The sequence below is a fragment of the Bombus fervidus genome, chromosome 2 (assembly GCF_041682495.2).
Source record: "Bombus fervidus isolate BK054 chromosome 2, iyBomFerv1, whole genome shotgun sequence".
Classification (NCBI taxonomy): Eukaryota; Metazoa; Arthropoda; class Insecta; order Hymenoptera; family Apidae; genus Bombus; species Bombus fervidus.
Window position 1 is genome coordinate 4,106,158 of NC_091518.1, and position 21,430 is coordinate 4,127,587.

General features: G+C 32.5%; 1 protein-coding gene across 5 annotated transcripts in view; it reads left to right on the plus strand.

The window, feature by feature from the left end:
- Positions 1 to 21,430, plus strand: part of LOC139996037 (protein Wnt-4) — an 80,394-nt gene that overhangs the window by 47,418 nt on the left and 11,546 nt on the right. For 3 of the 5 annotated variants that reach the window (XM_072020094.1, XM_072020067.1, XM_072020077.1), the window contains 3 exons: positions 13,452 to 13,632; positions 19,451 to 19,574; positions 20,199 to 20,356. In XM_072020094.1, the coding sequence (XP_071876195.1) occupies positions 13,452 to 13,632; positions 19,451 to 19,574; positions 20,199 to 20,356 (463 nt within the window). Of the gene's footprint in view, positions 1 to 10,552; positions 10,572 to 13,451; positions 13,633 to 18,346; positions 18,434 to 18,504; positions 18,686 to 19,450; positions 19,575 to 20,198; positions 20,357 to 21,430 lie in introns of those variants that run through there. The other 2 variants (XM_072020086.1, XM_072020101.1) reach the window with 2 other exon arrangements.

Genomic DNA, 21,430 nt, shown 5'->3' on the forward strand with positions numbered 1-21,430 from the left:
AATAATAAATATTATAAAATAATATTTATTTAAATAATTTTTTTATTAAATATTATTATTTTTATTAATTTAATAAATATTTTATTCAAAATAATTTATAATATTATTTATTATTATATATTATAACAACGGTTTAACAATGAATATGTCTTTCAATCTTTAAGAATTCAAACAATAATTCTATTATTAATAATAAATAATATTATAAAATAATATTTATTTAAATAATTTTTTTATTTAATATTATTATTTTTATTAATTTAATAAATATTTTATTCAAAATAATTTATAATATTATTTATTATTATATATTATAACAACGGTTTAACAATGAATATGTCTTTCAATCTTTAAGAATTCAAACAATAATTCTATTATTAATAATAAATAATATTATAAAATAATATTTATTTAAATAATTTTTTTATTAAATATTATTATTTTTATTAATTTAATAAATATTTTATTCAAAATAATTTATAATATTATTTATTATTATATATTATACTATGTATATACTATAAAATAATATTAATAATAAAACTAATATTGATGAGCTCTTAAGGGATGAAAATTATTATCACAAATTATTATTATACATCATATTATGTATTTTCTTCCAGTCGCGGGGAGACGCGATCGCGATGAAGCGCGTCAACGGGAGTCGTAAATTCCCGTTACCGTTATAACAATCGACACCATGGACAGGTCGATCCTCTTATTTCTTATGAGATAATAGGGCTGTTTGTTAAACTGTAACAGTTCTATAATATTTATATTTTCAACAACTTGTTACACTTAATATTGCGCCGTGACGGAAGATATATTTGATATAAACAGTTGATAGTTGTGGACTGGATAGTTGAGTCGTATAAGTAGATTAAATTGATGTCGCGTAGACCGTAGTGAGGACTGTCCTAAGATTATAGGAAAAGTTAAGTAGTCTGCACAAAGTTTGTAAGAACATTAGAGTTGACCGATCTAAGTTTCTAGCAACAGTAGATGACTGCGCCGAGAGTGAAAGATGACAAGAGTTGAGTTGACTACACGAAGATTGGATGAACAGTGAAGACCCGTCTCGTGCTATTACGGAGAAGAGCTCGGTGTGGGTGTGCCTTTTTGAACTAAGAACGCGGATTCGTTGTTCCCATTTTTCGGTAGGAAAGCGAGGGTAACGATCCGCGGTACCCATTGGTTATAGCCAACGTTAATAAGTAAAAATATGAGAAGAGAGTCTCCTGCCGACATGGCTCATGGGTGTCCTTGTTCATGGGAAAACCTGCTTTTTCGTTAGACAAACTTCCGCTTTCTCCGGAATTTGCAAGAGCGTACAATAAACCTAAGGACTGTTTTAAGGACCATTCATAAACCGAAATTAAGCTAAAAAGATTCGGTTTATGGTGGTTCCTTTATTGCGGGTGTAACGATGTGTGGGCCTTGGCGGCCACCATGAGGGACCATCTCACGCGACGTAACCTATTACATATATTATATAACAATTCCTAAAGTAATATTCTTTAAGGACCATTATCTCACGTACTAATGAATAACATATTAATAAAAAATCAAAAGAATCTTTTCAGTGGATAATAATTAGCCACTGTGTATAATTATGCGTGTATACGTGTTCTAACAAATACTATAGCCGCTGTTCCTCTCACAGCCGAAACTTTACCTCGTCCTAATTAGTATCGATTACCGAACATCCCCCTTTTCTCTGCCGGCATTATACTTATGCAACGTTCCTCGTTCGTATCTCATTCTATCCAAAGTGGCCCCCCCTCGTGACTTTCACGGCGAAAAAAGGGGATGACCCCCGGGCCAAAACTCTGCCCGAAGGGTGACCATTAGATTGCGGCGGGAACATCGAGGTGAAGTTTCCTCTCGTTGAATGTGCACGAGCATGGTGCTCTATGTTCATAGAGGAATCACGATCCGTGTCTTTCCTTCCGGCTAATTAATCCTGATCGACGATGACACGTATAGTAGGAGATGGGATGAAACGATTGGGGGATGAAGCATTCAGAAAGTCGCAAAAGTTCCTGGATCTATTACGTCTAGACGTTTTATAGGAGAATTAAATATGAAAGTAGAAGTTGTGCAGGAATTGTTCAGTTTGTCTTAATGGAAGATCCATTTAAAAATATCTATTGATTAAGAAATTCTATGTTGCTTTCAATTCTGTCCAAAAGTTTCATTTCAAATAAAAATACCAGATTTCTTTCAAGTTCCCCGGAAGTCTTCTTCAAAAATTATATTTATAATACAGTTCCTTTGACAATCTTGAAAATACAGCTCAAGATATTGATAAGAGAAGATTCTATATTTTAATTCTATTCAAAGCTTTCTGTGAACGCTTAATAAAAATGTCTCATTTGTTACGCTCGGTAATGCTCATCTGTCTGGATTGTTTTAAGCATTCACGACAAAAAATTTCACCCGTCTAGTTTACCTGGTTTAAGAAACTAACAAGGAGGAAATAACAGAAAGGAAAGAAAAACTATATTTCTCCTAATTGTTGCACAAATCTCTTTCAAAAATTCTTTAAATATTTAAGCTTAAAACATTGATTAAAAATCTCCTATAGGCAAATTCTGAAATTTTATTTGAATATTTTTAAAACATACGATCCAAGACATTGAAAAACAAGGGATTCTGTATTCTAATTTCACCGAAAAATTTTCTTTGGGAATTCCTGAAACACTACATCACGTACTAAAACTAACTTATATCTTATATTCTAGGGTTTAATTTTATAACTTGAAGAAACAAACAATACAATCACTCTTTCTTACAAAAATTACAAGGTACTTAAAACTATATGAAAATACACTTATTATATTGTATTTACTGTATGTATAAAAACATACTATTATATCTTGCAAAAAACAATTGCATCCTAATAATATATCAGAATATTATTCTAGGGTTTAATTTCATAACTTGAAGAAACAAACAATACAATCACTCTTTCTTACAAAAATTACAAGTTACTTAAAACTATATGAAAATACACTTATTATATTGCATTTACTGTATGTATAAAAACATACTATTATATCTTGCAAAAAACAATTGCATCCTAATAATATATCAGAATATTATTCTAGGGTTTAATTTCATAACTTGAAGAAACAAACAATACAATCACTCTTTCTTACAAAAATTACAAGGTACTTAAAACTATATGAAAATACACTTATTATATTGCATTTACTTTATGTATAAAAACATACTATTATATCTTGCAAAAAACAATTGCATCCTAATAATATATCAGAATATTATTCTAGGGTTTAATTTCATAACTTGAAGAAACAAACAATACAATCACTCTTTCTTACAAAAATTACAAGGTACTTAAAACTATATGAAAATACACTTATTATATTGCATTTACTGTATGTATAAAAACATACTATTATATCTTGCAAAAAACAATTGCATTCTAATAATATATCAGAATATTATTCTAGGGTTTAATTTCATAACTTGAAGAAACAAACAATACAATCACTCTTTCTTACAAAAATTACAAGGTACTTAAAACTATATGAAAATACACTTATTATATTGCATTTACTGTATGTATAAAAACATACTATTATATCTTGCAAAAAACAATTGCATCCTAATAATATATCAGAATATTATTCTAGGGTTTAATTTCATAACTTGAAGAAACAAACAATACAATCACTCTTTCTTACAAACATTACAAGGTACTTAAAACTATATGAAAATACACTTATTATATTACATTTACTGTATGTATAAAAACATACTATTATATCTTGCAAAAAACAATTGTATTCTAATAATATATCAGAATATTATTCTAGGGTTTAATTTCATAACTTGAAGAAACAAACAATACAATCACTCTTTCTTACAAAAATTACAAGGTACTTAAAACTATATGAAAATACACTTATTATATTGCATTTACTGTATGTATAAAAACATACTATTATATCTTGCAAGAAACAATTGCATCCTAATAATATATCAGAATATTATTCTAGGGTTTAATTTCATAACTTGAAGAAACAAACAATACAATCACTCTTTCTTACAAAAATTACAAGGTACTTAAAACTATATGAAAATACACTTATTATATTGCATTTACTGTATGTATAAAAACATACTATTATATCTTGCAAAAAACAATTGCATCCTAATAATATATCAGAATATTATTCTAGGGTTTAATTTCATAACTTGAAGAAACAAACAATACAATCACTCTTTCTTACAAAAATTACAAGGTACTTAAAACTGTATGAAAATACACTTATTATATTGCATTTACTGTATGTATAGAAACATACTATTATATCTTGCAAGAAACAATTGCATCCTAATAATATATCAGAATATTATTCTAGGGTTTAATTTCATAACTTGAAGAAACAAACAATACAATCACTCTTTCTTACAAAAATTACAAGGTAAAATTCTTTGGGAATTCCTGAAACACTACATCACGTACTAAAACTAACTTATATCCGAATTTCTATAAATACAAAATTGCATAATCCTGTGTAGTACTTGTTGTACACCATCAATAAAACGGCTAAAAGACACGCGGAAGCGTTGCCAAGCGCATTCCACGCGCGATTCACCAGATGCCACGAGAAATCTCAGAGGGCGATAAGGATAGTTTCGGTTTGAGGAAATGCAGATCGGAATTGTCGTTAGCCAAATAGAGCGGGCAAACGTAGAACCGTGGTACGGTCGTAAAACTGTAAGAGCCGCCCATGAGTATTTATCTACGTTCCTTTCTGTGGGTTTGTAAACGGAACCACGGCAGCGAATCTTAGCCAGACAACCTGACGAACGGTCGACTTTTCGTCTGGTATCGTCGGTTTACGACCGCGTCGACGATAGATGTTGTCTGATCATCGTCGGTAGCGGTTCCAGTTCTCTTTGCGACGTCTTTTTGAAACTCTTCTTCGTGTTTCCTGCTCCTTCTTCTCGAAACGGATCCGATTACAGTTTTTCCGTCTAGCAGTAACAGCCTATCGAAGAGAGTGAGGTTGTTGTCTCTTTGAAGATGAAGTAGACGAGGTTGTTCGTCAGTGACGAGTGAAGGAGAGGGTTGTATAGGTATGGCAAGAGGAAGCTGGGTTAGGTTATCGAACTGGTTCGAGTGGTGTAGAGTGTTTCTTCATGTAGGAATGGTTTCTAGAAGGCTGATTTTCTCGGAATTTTTAGAATAGGATTTTTAAAACCTCCATACACTCACGCTTGGAAGTTTGGTGCGTCTTTCGCGTTTTAGACGGAACTGAGATTTTTGTAGATTTTGCTGGAAAATAAGAATATTATAATTGTAGCTTCCATTTTTGATGAGACGCGAATTTAGAATAGATTTATTAGTTTCATTATTTTTTAAGCAGTATCTGGACTTTCTAGAAATTTTCTAGCAGGAGTTTTGAACAAAGCCAGTTGAAAGTTAGAATTTCTCGCGAAGTGCACTGAAGTCTTAAGAATCTTCAACGGAATTAAATATTTCTCTGATAAAAAAGAATTGATCAATACTTTAAGAATTTGAAAGAAAGAATTCCCAACTAGGATGTCTAAAAAATTTAGTAAAAATGTTGTGTAAACAGAAAACAAAAATTGTTAATGAAAATATTAAAAGCGTAAAATAAAAATTAAAATATCAAGTAGAACAGCTAATCTAAAACTTTTCTTTCATCACGCCATGCTAAAAATATTACATTCCCTATACTATACAATTTACGTTATATACATACACATCCAAACGTACGTACAGAAATATATAAAACCATCCGCATAGAACCGATAATATCCGGTAGCTTACCGGTTAATGCTACGACGGAACGATGTATGTATTGTGGTCTTTTCGGCTGGATTTATCCTCCATTATAACGTTGGCGTGGAGTGTGTGTTCTCGACATAAATGGGCCCTATCGCTGTCACGTGGACAAAGCACGGGTCGACGTGCCTGTGACGGCAACGCGATACCTCCACCTAACAATAATCATAATAATCATAATCATAATCATAATCATAATAATCGGAATCATAATCGTGGCGCGGCTAAGGGTTTGCCGCCGCCGCCGCCGCCGCCGATGATAAAGGCAAAACGCGGCATATACTCTCTGTACGAACAGAGAAAGATAGAAAAAGAGAAGAAAGATGTGAAAAGGGTGAGGTGAGTATATAGTAGTGGTGGGACCTAGTGCACGTTCACGCGGCTTCCTCCTTCCTTTCCTCTTCCATAGGCTTGCTTCCCTTTACCTCCTCCCCTTTGAATGGGGAGCAGCCCTCCCGCGGCCCCGGATACATCATCGGATCTGAATATGGATTTCTTTCTTTCCGACCGCCGCTTTGTCGAATTATTATTCTCCCTCCTCCTATATGTACTTACCTTAACCCCACCTCCACCCTTTCTTTGTACTCTGGGTGAATCACCTAATCTTGTGCACCTGAACAATTGATAATTTAGATTAGATTGAGATTGGTTACTTTATTTACAATTAGACTGCGAATTTTTATACAGTTTTATGTTTTTATGAACAGGACTAAAGAAATGAAACTCACATAGAAATTTGGTTCATCCAATAAAAATTATAAAGAATACTTTGGACACAGCATTGGATATTTTATTATTTTTCTAGATCATATACAGTCTGTAGATTTTTGTACCTCTAAATTTAGTATAAAAGTCCGTAGTTTATCTGTAATCTATCTATTGGGGAATGGTATTGTAATTAATTGTGTTATAAGATTTGTTGTGTAGCTTTTTGAAGAGGTTAGGATGTAAAATATTATTGATGGACGGTAAATGTTATTGTATTTACAGGAAAATTAAATGTGCAAAGATGTACAAATGATATTCAATGTAAAGTATTTAGTGTAATATTCAGAGAGTGAAACAAATCTCTAATTAACGTTCACTTCTTTTATTGGGATCAGAAAAATTTAAGTTTGCCTGAACGTTCATAATTTATTCATAGATAACCTCCATACAACAAATTTCTGTTATGATATAGTATGTAATATGTGTACTGTACATCTATATATCATCAAAATTGCCATGTCAATTCTCTTCCTAAAAGATATTCAATGTAAAGTATTTAGTGTAATATTCAGAGAGTGAAACAAATCTCTAATTAGCATTCACTTCTTTTATTGGGATCAGAAAAATTTAAGTTTGCCTGAACGTTCATAATTTATTCATAGATAACCTCCATACAACAAATTTATGTTATGATATAGTATATAATATGTGTACTGTACATCTATATATCATCAAAATTGCCATGTCAATCCTCTTCCTAAAAAATATTCAATGTAAAGTATTTAGTGTAATATTCAGAGAGTGAAACAAATCTCTAATTAGCATTCACTTCTTTTATTGGGATCAGAAAAATTTAAGTTTGCCTGAACGTTCATAATTTATTCATAGATAACCTCCATACAACAAATTTCTGTTATGATATAGTATGTAATATGTGTACTGTACATCTACATATCATCAAAATTGCCATGTCAATCCTCTTCCTAAAAAATATTCAATGTAAAGTATTTAGTGTAATATTCAGAGAGTGAAACAAATCTCTAATTAGCATTCACTTCTTTTATTGGGATCAGAAAAATTTAAGTTTGCCTGAACGTTCATAATTTATTCATAGATAACCTCCATACAACAAATTTCTGTTATGATATAGTATGTAATATGTGTACTGTACATCTACATATCATCAAAATTGCCATGTTAATCCTCTTCCTAAAATGTAGACTGTAGACAATATAGACGAAACTAATACTGAATGAAAAATGAATGTCAGTATGTATGTGGTTCCAATTCAAACAAATTGCAAGTGCAGATTGCAGTCCATATGTATGTTACATTATAAGTTATAACATAATATAACCAAACTTGTTTATTTTGTCTCATGTACCTCCTTTTCACATTTTAGTTTCATCTTTTCCAACATATCCTTACATGATTTCAATTCAATTGATTCACTCCGTTGATGGCAAAATCAGATTGCATCCAGATTGCAGCTCATACATGTTACATCTAACCTATCTGTTATTCATACATGTTAATCTGTTTGCCTTGCCCTGTTCATTTTTCAATTATAGTTTCATTCTTTTCCATTACTTGTTTCCTTTGGTCGGTTCTTTATTCTCTAACCATCTCGAATATCCGTAGCTTGCCGTGAGACCTTACCCCGAACAGAGTGTGCACTCGACTGTTGCATCCTTTTCTCCATTCGTTCACTTTGCCTCCTTCCCCACCGCTCGACGCTGGTTATCTAGCGCGACGGTGACATCCTGCGCGGTATCGTTTGCCCATGATTCCATTTCGAACGATTTGTCTGGGTAAACGGAGTCCTCTCGCGGGATCAAGTTTTTGCGGTTTTTCGATCGTCTTCAGCGGCCAACTGCGGTTGGTTGTGCGGGAAGGGATCCTTTTTAAACTTGTGGCTTTGTTTCTGTGGAATTCGATTAAACGGAATACGTGTTCGATTTTGTCATTGGTTTTTGATATTATTGTTTATGACAACAATTGAGCTTTCTGTGAAATTTTAAATTGAGAATACTGAATAAAATTGTATCAAATTGTTATGCTAAATAATATATAATGAAAATTATTTAATGTTTTATAAAGTAATGACAATTTTTCCTGAATCTGAGAATTCAAAAAAAAAATTCCCTAGGCCCTAAACTGATAACTTTTCAAATCTTTTATTTAATATATTGTAAATTCCATGTATGTACTTATACATTATAATCATAGTTGCACTAGAATTTCTTCTTTAAAATATTCCTTAAATTTTTAATCTTTGTTTCAGTATATTTTAAATTCTATGTATCGCGCTATGTAAATTACATCGTAATGTACACACTGCATCGTAAATTCGTCCCACGAATTCATTCTAAGAATTCTTTAGATCGAGGATTCTTGCAAAATCTCTATCTACATTCCTACAACCATTTATGTATATATATGTGTATTTATCTTCCTCCGTCTCTGGTCTATCTAACCTTGACCGCGTTAGTCGATGAACCGTCGATACCTTTTCCCCATAAGAACCGGCCACCCGAACCATATCGCCAACCGCCTATTGATTGCAATATTGCGCGACTAACACGTATTTAAGGCTAGCCGACCAACAAAATCTCCTATTTAACCATCGGCTTAGCCTTTTCATAAACATCGATACTCCAAATGACTGGGATGATCTTCTCGTCGATGATGTCAATACACTATACGTACATATAGGACACTTCCTTCGTCCCTATAATTTCGGGTTTTATGATCTTTCGTAACATTATATAACATACAATAGTACTTGAACTTTGGTTCACTCTATTTCAGATCTTGTTAAATAAAAATATTTATATCGATGACAATTACCGATAATTATGGCTACAGATATTTTTCCATTTCCAAAAACTTCAAATTTTAAATAGCGTGATTTCGTTGTGGGGGTGGAAGGGTGGTGGGAAGAGATCAGTGAAAGAGAGCCATAAACCGTGGTCAAACAAATCCGAAATAGGTATGGCAGCTAGTCGAGGAGTTTGGCGCGCAAACAAATAATAAACGCTCCTACGCCGTTGCAGCGGTCAGCCTCGTTAGATGACTCATGTGATTTCCGCGCTAGAGATTGAAATTGCTGGCGGAGGATACGGTGGTGATTAGAAAGAGGTTTCATGGCGATGGTACGTGGCACTGGTTTTTTTGAGAGCATAAATTCTTATAGGGAATTAATATCAGAGATTCGAGAAATGCTGTGATTGGTTCATTCGAAATGGTGGTAGGAGGAAATTCAAGGAAGTCAAAGAAAGAAATTGTGATTGGTCGACTTAGTATAATTTTTGGTGACTTAAAATAGAAGCTGAACATTGCTAGCGGATTAAAAGATATGTATTTAAGAAGTGTGATTGCTTAATTTGTAACGAGTTTTTACACATTCTACGAAGTTAAAATTCGCAAGGAAAGCAGGGAAGTAGAATTGGTAAAAGTAAAATTCAAATATTGACTGAATTTCTCAATAAATAAAATTATATTTCTTTTTATCTACAGTAAAAAATATTTTATATATTTGTAGCGGCACATGAGTCAGAGGACGATGCGAATCGAGAGCGACTCATGTTGTTTTGCCGCGGGACATTGACACCGTCTTGATATACAAAACGTAACGATAAACAAACTCCGGACAAAACAATATCGCCGCTACGTGCAACCGTCAACCGTAGTCGAATTTAAACTTTCCGGTACTCCCCAGACCGGTATAAATAAACGAACACGATCTTTAGGACAATTAGTATCGAGCGAACGTAAGCACTACCTAGCGGTCGAGTATCGAACATTCTTATACCGAGTGACTTTGAGCGAACGGCAATTGACTCTGTATTCTGTACTATATATTTAAAAATACTTTTAAATACATTTGACGGCACAAGTATCAACTGGTCTCGTTATTGTATAAACCAACTCGTAAAGTCCACCACATATTCTACTTAGCTCAAAGAACAAAAGAGAAAAAGATACGCAGCATTGCAAAAATATCAAAGATATGAATGTAAATATCAGTATGAAAGGTATGAAAGAAAGAGGTTAACTTAAATAAGAGATAAATTATCCCAAAGGATTAATAGCAACACTGACTTATCTTCCCTTTAGACCGCATCTGTAATTCCGAGTAGCCAGGCGCTTCGGGAGTAATCGAGTTCGTGGGCAGATTAAAATCTTCTCAAACTCGCATTAAGGAAGCTCGAAGGCGCGTCCGCACGAGAATTGGTCACTCCCTCGGCGTGTGTCGTACGTGTAGAAGTTGACGCGACGACCTGTTCCCTTAAACGTTGCCCACGGGGTTGCAATCATCGTTCCCGGGCCCGGCCAAGGCCACACCCTCGATTCTCATTAAGATTTACCGCCTAAACGACCGCTACCTATGCTCCGGAGAGGGGCAACCTCTGAAAAATAATAGAAAATGACAGGACCACTTCTATTATTTCTTTTTTTTCCTATATTTCCTGTTTTTTCTTCTTACGACAACGACGCCGCGATTAACGAGAGGCGGAGAAACGTTTCCCAACTTCTAGACTCTTTTTTTTACTTTTATTTACTTTTTTTTATAACTAATTCTTCCTCTGCTGTTATATAGGATTATATTAGATTGGTATATATAAAGTCCAAAACTTATCTGTATTTTTATATTTATTTAAATTTGATACTGAAGTAAATACAAAAAAAAAAAAAAATACTTTCTTGTACAATATTTTATTAACTGATACTATTAAATTATAATAATTTATCAACTAATAATATTACATTATAGGTATATTGACGAGTTACAAGTAATAGGTTAGGAATCTCTTCTCTACAGTCTCTTACAATTTTCAAATAATTTATAATTTTTACAATTCCCTTGAACAATTTCACTTGTTTATTATCAAACTTGTTACTATTATGCAAAGATATTGCATTGTTCGTGAATATGTTTGCTGATATGTACGCTCCTTAAAACTGGCAAACTGATCTTCCTCAGTAAAGTTAATTGCAAGCAAAAAATCAACCAATCGTTCTCCTTACATGTGGTATATATTGAGTATAGGGGTAGGGAAGACACGATATTTTCGCGCGTCTGCACCAGAATATAGGTTTTTGCACGCAGGTACTCATTACGAGTGGCCGGCATTAAATAAATTCGATAATTGAGCCGGATGATCGGACATGTTGGATCTCTTTGCGGCCACCCGTAAATTAATGGAGCTTTACGAGGAATTAAATTCGACACGCTTTCTCTGAGATATACCGTGTACACGCCTCTTTGATTCCTTGTACGCTTTCACCCAGGTGCCGTGAACTTTTCGGAAGATGAACACCGCAGAAAAAAAACGCCGCCGGTTCATGTAGCATTTTATCCCTAACCAAAACCTTTGTAGCAAGTAAATATACCGCCGCTCATAAGTATAATAGTTAAATACTTAATAGGACATTTATGGAGAAATATAAACTTGGAAAATCATAGTGGGAAATTATTAAAATACTTCTTTCGATATAAATTCGGATCAAAAGGTCAAAAGCTTTAGATCATTATAGTGAATTTGTATACATGATTACTGATATAAATTTGTATTGAAGTATTCTTTCAATAATGAACTGAAGTAATATATTTTCTAACGAAATGTAATGTTTAAAGTCACTACTATAAATTTGAGGTTATGAAACATATTATATCGAAATGTTTTCCTCGCAATATACCGAAATACATGCATTCAATATATTTTGACAAAAAAATATTTAATACTAATATAGAAATATAATGTTTAATCAAATTTTATATTTTATGTCACTACTTCAAGTTTGTAATTACCAATATAAATTCAATATTAATATTAAAAATTTCATTTACATTGAAAACAATTAATAACTTTTACTAGCAAGATTCTTGAAGATTCATGTGATTCATGTGATAGGAAAGTTAAGTCTTCTCGTCTCATCTTACGGCGTAGACAATCCCTGTTGTCGGTTCTTGCGGATCCTCTTATATTGTCGGGCATCGGTTACCCTTAGCTGTTGCCCTTCGTCCTTTTCCCCTCTATAATTTTCACTCGAATACCTGCTCTAATTATAGGTGGTTCGTCACGGCGAGAGTTCCTTTGTGGGTAGCCTCGGTACGAGCGAGGCTACCGAGTAGCTGTCCTCTATGCTTCGTGAAAATACAGGGTGGGCAAGTAATATATGATATGAGAGTGGGGAGAAGGAAATTCCGTGATTCGAGAATGATAGGGGAGCGATATTAATCTATATAGATATACTGGATTTTTTAAATGATAATTTTCAAAATAATATTTTCCTTTTACTTGAAGCTTACATTGACTGTCTGAATTAATTTTTTTGTAAATGCAAAAAAGTACATAAAACCCGTTATATTAACATACGTTGATAATTCTAACATTGACTTCATTAAATCTATAACTCATCCTCGCATCTCATCTTCCATTACAACTAATATAAATATTTTCGTGAAGCTACAAGCAATACAATAATTTTCATTAAAATTTTACGACAATTATCTATTATCTATTGTCTATTTGACAATTATCTATTTGATAGTCCTAATATTAAGCTTACTAAATCTGTACCTAATCCTATAACCTAACCCTAATCTAACCTCACATTCCATCTTCTGCTTCAACTTGCATAAATAACTTCATAAACCTATATGTATAATAAATTAGTTAGTATTTTATTCGATTTTTATATCAAGCAATTTGGTAGTTTTAATATTACGTTCATGAAACTTGAACCTAATCTCACTTCTGATCAATTCCAACTTACATAAGTATTTCCGTAAATCTATCACTATAAAGTTGGTTGAGATTTCATAAGAAGGTTCACGTAAGAAATCGAAGGATAATAACAATAATGGTTGCTGCTTCCGGGATTGTTTCAGGTATCTGGGTGTTGAGCCACGACTGAATAGCGGATCAAGTTCTGGAAGCGGTGGCGATGGTCAAGCACAGATCGTTGGCGCGGGTGTGATCGGGCCGGCAAGCGCCGAAAAGAACTGCAAGAGTGTGCACCTGACCGCGAAGCAGCAGGCGATATGCTCCCGCTCGCCGCCAGTCCTGCAGGTATTTACCTCACGGCAGGGGCAACCTCTCTCCTTCACCGTTCGGATTAATGGCCGGGGAAGCACGCGGCTAATTCGATTCGCCGGCCCTCCGCGCGGCCTGTTGGCCGAACGTTTACGACATTGTCCGCTCGATCTTTACACTTTGTCGATTTTTCAAAGGAGGACCGATGAGAAATCAATATTCCATTTTTTCCCCATACTTATTTCATTTTTATTTTTTTTTAAGTGCTTTTTTTTTAGGTTAGTTTCTTAATTGATCAAACATTTTTGATATTCTTCGTACAACCTTTACACATTTCTTTACCAATTTTCCAGCGGAGAATCAACGAGAAATCAGGCTTTTGATCGTTTTTCGTTCTTTTTTTTAATTTCATTCTTTTTTGCGTAGATCAGATTTTTATTGGCCAAGCATTTGTGATATTGGCCGTATGATCTATACGCTCTGCGGACTTTTCAACAGAGAACTAGTGAGAAATCAATTTTAGATTCTTTTTTGTCACTTTTATGTTTTTTAATTCTCTTTTTTTTAATTTAATACGCTGTTGGTTAATCGTTTGTGATATTGTCTATACAATTTTTACACTCTGCTCTTTTTTTTAACAGGATACTAGTAGAAAATCAATTTTAGATTCTTTTCTTCTTTTTTCCTTAAAAGTGCAACTATTGCCAGCTATAGTGTAAAACTTATACCAAAGAAACTAAAATGCAAGGGACTTGCATGAAAAAGTTAAAGTTTAGATAATGTGGCAGAGGCATTTTGCTGCGCATATTTTTCGTTCCAGCAACTTTTTCTTTACATTATCTAACGTCAATTAAATGATATAATAGTGTATAAGAATAAATTTTTCAAAGATTTCTTTACTTTTCAAAATTGATTACCCGAGAGATATAAAAACCATAAAAATTCAGTAATAATAACAGTTTCTCTACATTCCCGCCATCGAATTTCGTCGTTAATGTGAACCGAAAGTATAATTTTTGTGAGAAACCTAAGTACACGTGTGATGCGATTAATTTTCGAAGATCGAAAAATCAAAAACGAAAAACTGTACAGCATCGTTAAGGGGCGAATAGCGTAATTTCGCATTGAACCGTGCCATTAAATATGCACACGTAAAAGGGAGGTCATGGACAATTAAATGTTACAGGGGCGTTCAACTTTTTCCTCGGACGCTTTCTTTTTCAATTTCTATGATGATAGTTATTCCATACATTTATTCCCTCGAATTCTTTTGACATTCTGTTATTATATTATTTTTTTTCTACTAATTCTTCGTCTTCTAACATATTCAAATTAAACTTTTTTTAGTTGAAGAAGTAATAAATAAATATGATAATAAATAATAATAATACAATAATTTATTGTATATCAGACTTTACGTTTATTAGAAAGAGTTTCCTTAGCACATCGGATTAGTTTCCTGAATATACATTTCCTTATTTTAAGAAACTTTTTTCTAGCATTTCTTCACAACTATTTCTTATAGCATACATTAGATACAAATGTAGTATACATAATAATAATACAACATAATATAATAACGTTTAATTGCGCGCTCGTAAACAAATATAATATATATAACATAACGTAACATATAACACAATATATAACACAATACTCACTTAAAACAAAATATAGAAAGATATAAACACACGCATCAAAAGAAATGAAAACATTTTATTTTTCATATTATTTTTTTTCTATTAATTCTTCGTCTTCTAACATATTCAAATTAAACTTTTTTTTAGTTGAAGAAGTAATCAATAAATATGATAATAAATAATAATAATACAATAATTTATTGTATATCAGATTTTACGTTTATTAGAAAGAGTTTCCTTAGCACATCGGATTAGTTTCCTGAATATACATTTCCTTATTTTAAGAAACTTTTTTCTAGCATTTCTTCACAACTATTTCTTATAGCATACATTAGACACAAATGTAGTATACATAATAATAATACAACATAATATAATAACGTTTAATTGCGCGCTTGTAAACAAATATAATATATATAACATAACATAACATATAACACAATATATAACACAATACTCACTTAAAACAAAATATAGAAAGATATAAACACACGCATCAAAAGAAATGAAAACATTTTATTTTTCATATTATTTTTTTTCTATTAATTCTTCGTCTTCTAACATATTCAAATTAAACTTTTTTTAGTTGAAGAAGTAATAAATAAATATGATAATAAATAATAATAATACAATAATTTATTGTATATCAGATTTTACGTTTATTAGAAAGAGTTTCCTTAGCACACCGGATTAGTTTCCTGAATATACATTTCCTTATTTTAAGAAACTTTTTTCTAGCATTTCTTCACAACTATTTCTTATAGCATACATTAGACACAAATGTAGTATACATAATAATAATACAACATAATATAATAACGTTTAATTGCGCGCTTGTAAACAAATATAATATATATAACATAACACAACATATAACACAATATATAACACAATACTCACTTAAAACAAAATATAAAAAGATATAAACACACGCATCAAAAGAAATGAAAACAAAGTGTAAAGAGATATAGATTAGAAGAATATAGATAGAAGAAATAAATTGAAATAAAATTTAGAAAGGTATAAACACGCATGTGGATACATATGTTTCAAGTTCTACGGTGATGTAGAGGGATAAAAAAATGATCCGGTATCGCGAAGGGGAAAATTGAGCGTCGGTGGAAAATGGCGCGAGCGCACCGGTGAATTCGCACGATTCTAAAGAACTCCCGGAATGCAGCGGTCGAGTTGTAGCTTTCGTTTGCCGCGCCTGTAATATTTAATACTCGAGCTCTGGAACAGTCAGGGTCTTCAGTGAACCCCACACGACCTCCTTTCGAGACGCCTCGCAGTCGGTAAATGAAGTCGCGAATTCTCTGATCTTGCCTTGGATCTCCGTGAAACTCTGTTTCTGCCGTTGTAAATTAGTTTGAAACAGCCGAATATTTCAAATGTTTGCGAAAGTTACGTCTACGAGATGGTATTTCAGTTATTTCAAACAAATTTAGTGGAAGATTTGTTTGAGATACCGAGTAGAAACATTATTCAGAGCGTTTAGGCCAAGAATAATTCGTACATTATGTTTTAGTTCAAGAATTATTGCTTGGAAATGTAGCATGATTTTGAGAGAAGTGTAATGTGATGCATGGTAATGCTTTTAAAAATGAAGATGCTTTGGAAGATTTAGTTTTTCAAATAAATATACTTCTTATGAGAAAATGTAAAACACTGGAAAATTTTGAGTAAATATTTAGCTGAAATTTTGAAACGAGCAAGTTTCAATTTCTACCATGTGAAGATATTCTACAATTTTAACGAATACTCAGATTTTTAATAATCACGAAATACGTCCATTTTAATAAATAACCAAATTATTTAAATTATTTCGTTATTCCTCCAAAAAAAAAATTCCCTTTTACAGGAATCAGAAATTTGCGTGTCCTAAAATGTTGAAATTTTACAATTGCAAACAACCCCTTAATTTCTACTAAAAGTACTTAATTATACATATGTTACTTCAAAGTGCTATAAAGTGAAACACACTCATTTAAAAATTCCAACCGACAACGTCAAACTTTATCCGACCATTTGCTCCGACTTTCTCCTTGTACCATTTAATTCTACGTTCATTAAAAATCAACACCGAGCACAAGAATTCACTAAAAACAAGAAAAGTAACATTTTATTAGGGATACTTTAACATAACCACGTTAAGATGAAAAAAATGTCAATACACGAGTATTAAAGTGCTGAGCATTCAACGGTACAGAATTTACGCTATAATCTCACAAAGTAATAAAATTCTAAATAATACCTGCATACTAAAATTAACTCCCTATACCAAGGGTCTTTAACCTTTATTCCAAGAAGAGCACCTGCACCGGTACATTTATGACAAAAAGCATCTTGCGTTCGGTTTACAGAACTGAGAGATGTGAGTCTAGTTTTTATGCTATGTACCTAATTTAATTTTTAAGTGACGTATTTTTGAGTAGTTTCGATTTTATAAGTTAAAAGCATTTACGAGCTTAACTTTACACCGTGTAATTAATTTAATGTGCAAGTAATCTACTTTTGTATAGCTTAGATTTTAAGAGAAAAGATTAACTCTTTAATCATCAACTCTTTTAGCATTTTCTACGTTACTATACTGTAGTGAAAGAAAATAAATTTTGAACACGTGGATTAAAACTGTATGTACGTGCTTTAAAACTGGTCTAATTTATAGATTAATGTATCAACATCAATCTGATATAACCTAACAAATTAAACCTAACCTAACAAATATATACAAACCTAACAAATATAACAAAACATAACCTAACAAATATAACCTAACAAATACAAAAAATCAAATCCATGCTACTATGGTACTATAAATAAATTCCAATTACATAAAGAAAGTCTATGGCAATCCGTCGCAGCCTGCGACGGTTGGATGGCATGGCCGGTAAAAAAGCGGTCAAATGTTGCCCAAAATCGCGTTTACCTCTGCCTAATGCACAAATCTTGTCGTGGTGGGGCAGGGCAGAAGCAGTGTTCGTCTAGAAACCGGTGTCTAGGTAAACTCGTGGCTCGATATATCTCTTTGAACGACGCCGACTATCTTGCTTTTCCAAATCTTGCTTACCGACAAAAGACCACTCTATGAATATTCATAACGACACCGCGACGGACGTTTAATCCTCGGACGATTAACCAGATACACGTCGAACGATCCTCGATTTGTTTTGTGTCGAAATTTCGGCCATCGAGCTGTACGTGTTTTCTTTTTATCTTTCTCCATCTCTAAGGTCTTTATTCTGACCATGAGTTGACTTGGTTTCAGGTTACGAGTTTGTCTGGAAGTATATATGAGGATACTGCTTGTTGATTCAATCATTGTCCAAAAGAATTGTTTAAAATTTTTGTGTAATAAATGGAATTGAAGATAAAGTTGATATTGATTTATATTCGTCATAACTGTTTGAAATATGATTAGTGTTGTGAGTGGAATTTGGTACTTTGAGGTTAGGAATTGATAAAGCTTATTAAGCTCCGTTTTCAAGTTTTATTATAAAACAACTATTTGTAATTGTTTTAATTATAAGCCTCTTTTATGTGTACCAGAAATTTTTTTCAACATTTTTCAAATTTTACACTTACCACCTACAAAGCGTTCTCTAATTCTCCCAAACACGCAATCTAAATTAACGTCGTCCAACGACAACAACAATTTCTGCAAACAACTTCTAATTAGCATTAATCCCAGTGATCGAAGCCGTATTAATTTCAACCACTTGCTATTACAGACAGTGATTACTAATTGCACGTCAACAGATTCTCAATAGATCCTAATATAGAACATGTCCACCCACTGACACCAGTTCAATTACATTCTAATATTAGAATCAACATTAAACGAATCTAATTACAAGCTTACTATACTAGTTACTTAACATATTTGTACATCCTTAACCAATTCATGAGAAACGATATATTGTACTTTCAGAAATTAAACTGATCTCTATTTTTTAAGAGTTATCAATTTCACATAAATAGGCACATAATTAGAGTTTAACTCATTTTCATAAATCTATTTATTACAGAAAGATATAAAATATCACAAGCTCCAAGATAAATTTTCGAAAATTTATTTATCTTTGTAATTTGTAATTATCATTTTTCTCTGCATTTTAATTTATCAAGTGGATCAGCATGGTTTTTGTATGTATGCATATTCATGTGAAATTGTTTTCTTTTCCACTCGTGGTTTTCACAATTTTTACTTTCAGGCAGTCAGCGCGGGTGCGAGATTGGCCATCGAGGAATGTCAGCACCAGTTTCGGTCGGCCAGATGGAATTGCTCCATCAGCCCGGAAAATCCGGACAACATTTTCGGCGGTGTGATGCTAGTCAGTAAGTAAAATCTTCGTCTTGAAGGGAATAAAGCTTAAGACGCATGCGCAGTGAGAGGAGATCCCCGCAGAGTGGTAGCTTAAGACGAAAAGAAGTATTAGTTTGACGTGAAAATGGATGTATTCAGAGGTTATGATTGGCGTATTTGAGACAGGATGGAAATTTGATTTGACAGTAGGTTTTTGGTAACTGAGGTTAAAAGTAGTAACTATAATAACGCTATACATTTAATTTATATTTATATAAGCATATACTGTAATACACATAAATTCGTATGTAGATACAGACACAGACGTAAACATAGATATAGCCATGATTATAAAGATAATTAAAGTATTTCTCCGAGAAAATGAGATTCTTAGGAATTTTTTTCAAACTTTAACTACGTGTTAAGAAGCATATAATAGAGAAAACGTAGCCCCGAAGCTTTCATATTTAACACATCCAAAGCAATTAAAAGAAATTTTTTCCCCGTGAGCGAGAAATAATTTTTTTTAATTAAACCTCCCACGGTGCAGGTGTAGCGGTATAATTTTGTTTTTTATTAGAGTAAAATGCGCTAGCAGCTTGCAGAAAATGGAAAAACTTGTGCTACAACGTAGAAATTCCGGTGCATCTTTGCAGACAGTCGCGAGGCAGCGTTCGTGTACGCAATATCGGCGGCGGGAGTTGCTTACAGTGTCACCAGAGCCTGTTCCAGGGGCGAACTCACCGATTGCTCGTGCGACAACCGAGTCAGAACACGCCACCCGAATAATTGGCAATGGGGCGGCTGCAGCGAGGTAATTTCCCCTCTATTTGTATTCCCTTCTCCTTTGAAAAATAACGCGCGGGCAAATGATACCATAAATTGGACTCGTCTTATCCTTAGGCTTGTTCCTTATATAGAAATCTTTAATAATATTACTTGCTGTTAAACTAACCTTACCAGGTCTGATCAAACGACTGGTTTTAAAATTTAATTTAAAATTATACATTCATTGTTATTTCCTTTGCCCTTCTAACTTTATGTAAATTCTTATATTATCTGATTAATCAATTTGTCGATTTTTGTTAATATAAGAGTTTACATAAAGTTAGATGAACAAAAGAAGTAACAATGAATGTACAATTTTAAATTAAATTTTGAAACTAGTCATTTAACCGGGCCTGGTAAGATTAGTGTAAAAGCAACACTAATATATCCATGATGATACATGAGATGGAAATATTATACATATAAGCTTTGATGAGTTGGTAGTTAAATTTTTAATTTAAAAATTGGAGATGATACAATGTTCTTTTTATTCTTATAGGTTATTGGTTGATTTATTGAGAGTTCATTTATATGACACAGGATAGAGAATGGTTTAGTTTGAATAAGTCATGATATTTAAAAAAATAAGAGGCAAATAGTACAGAGGAGAATTCAGTGATTATATGATAGAAATTCTTTTCTACTTGAGAATATAGTATATAAACGATATCATATCTTTTTAGAGAATTGAAGTCTTTAATATTATGGGTATTACAAACAACACAATCACCCTTTCTTACAAAAATTACAAAGTACTTAAAACTATATGAAAATACACTTATTATATTACATTTACTGTATGTATAAAAACATACTATTATATCTTGCAAAAAACAATTGCATCCTAATAATATATCAGAATATTATTCTAGGGTTTAATTTCATAACTTGAAGAAACAAACAATACAATCACTCTTTCTTACAAAAATTACAAGGTACTTAAAACTATATGAAAATACACTTATTATATTGCATTTACTGTATGTATAAAAACATACTATTATATCTTGCAAAAAACAATTGCATCCTAATAATATATCAGAATATTATTCTAGGGTTT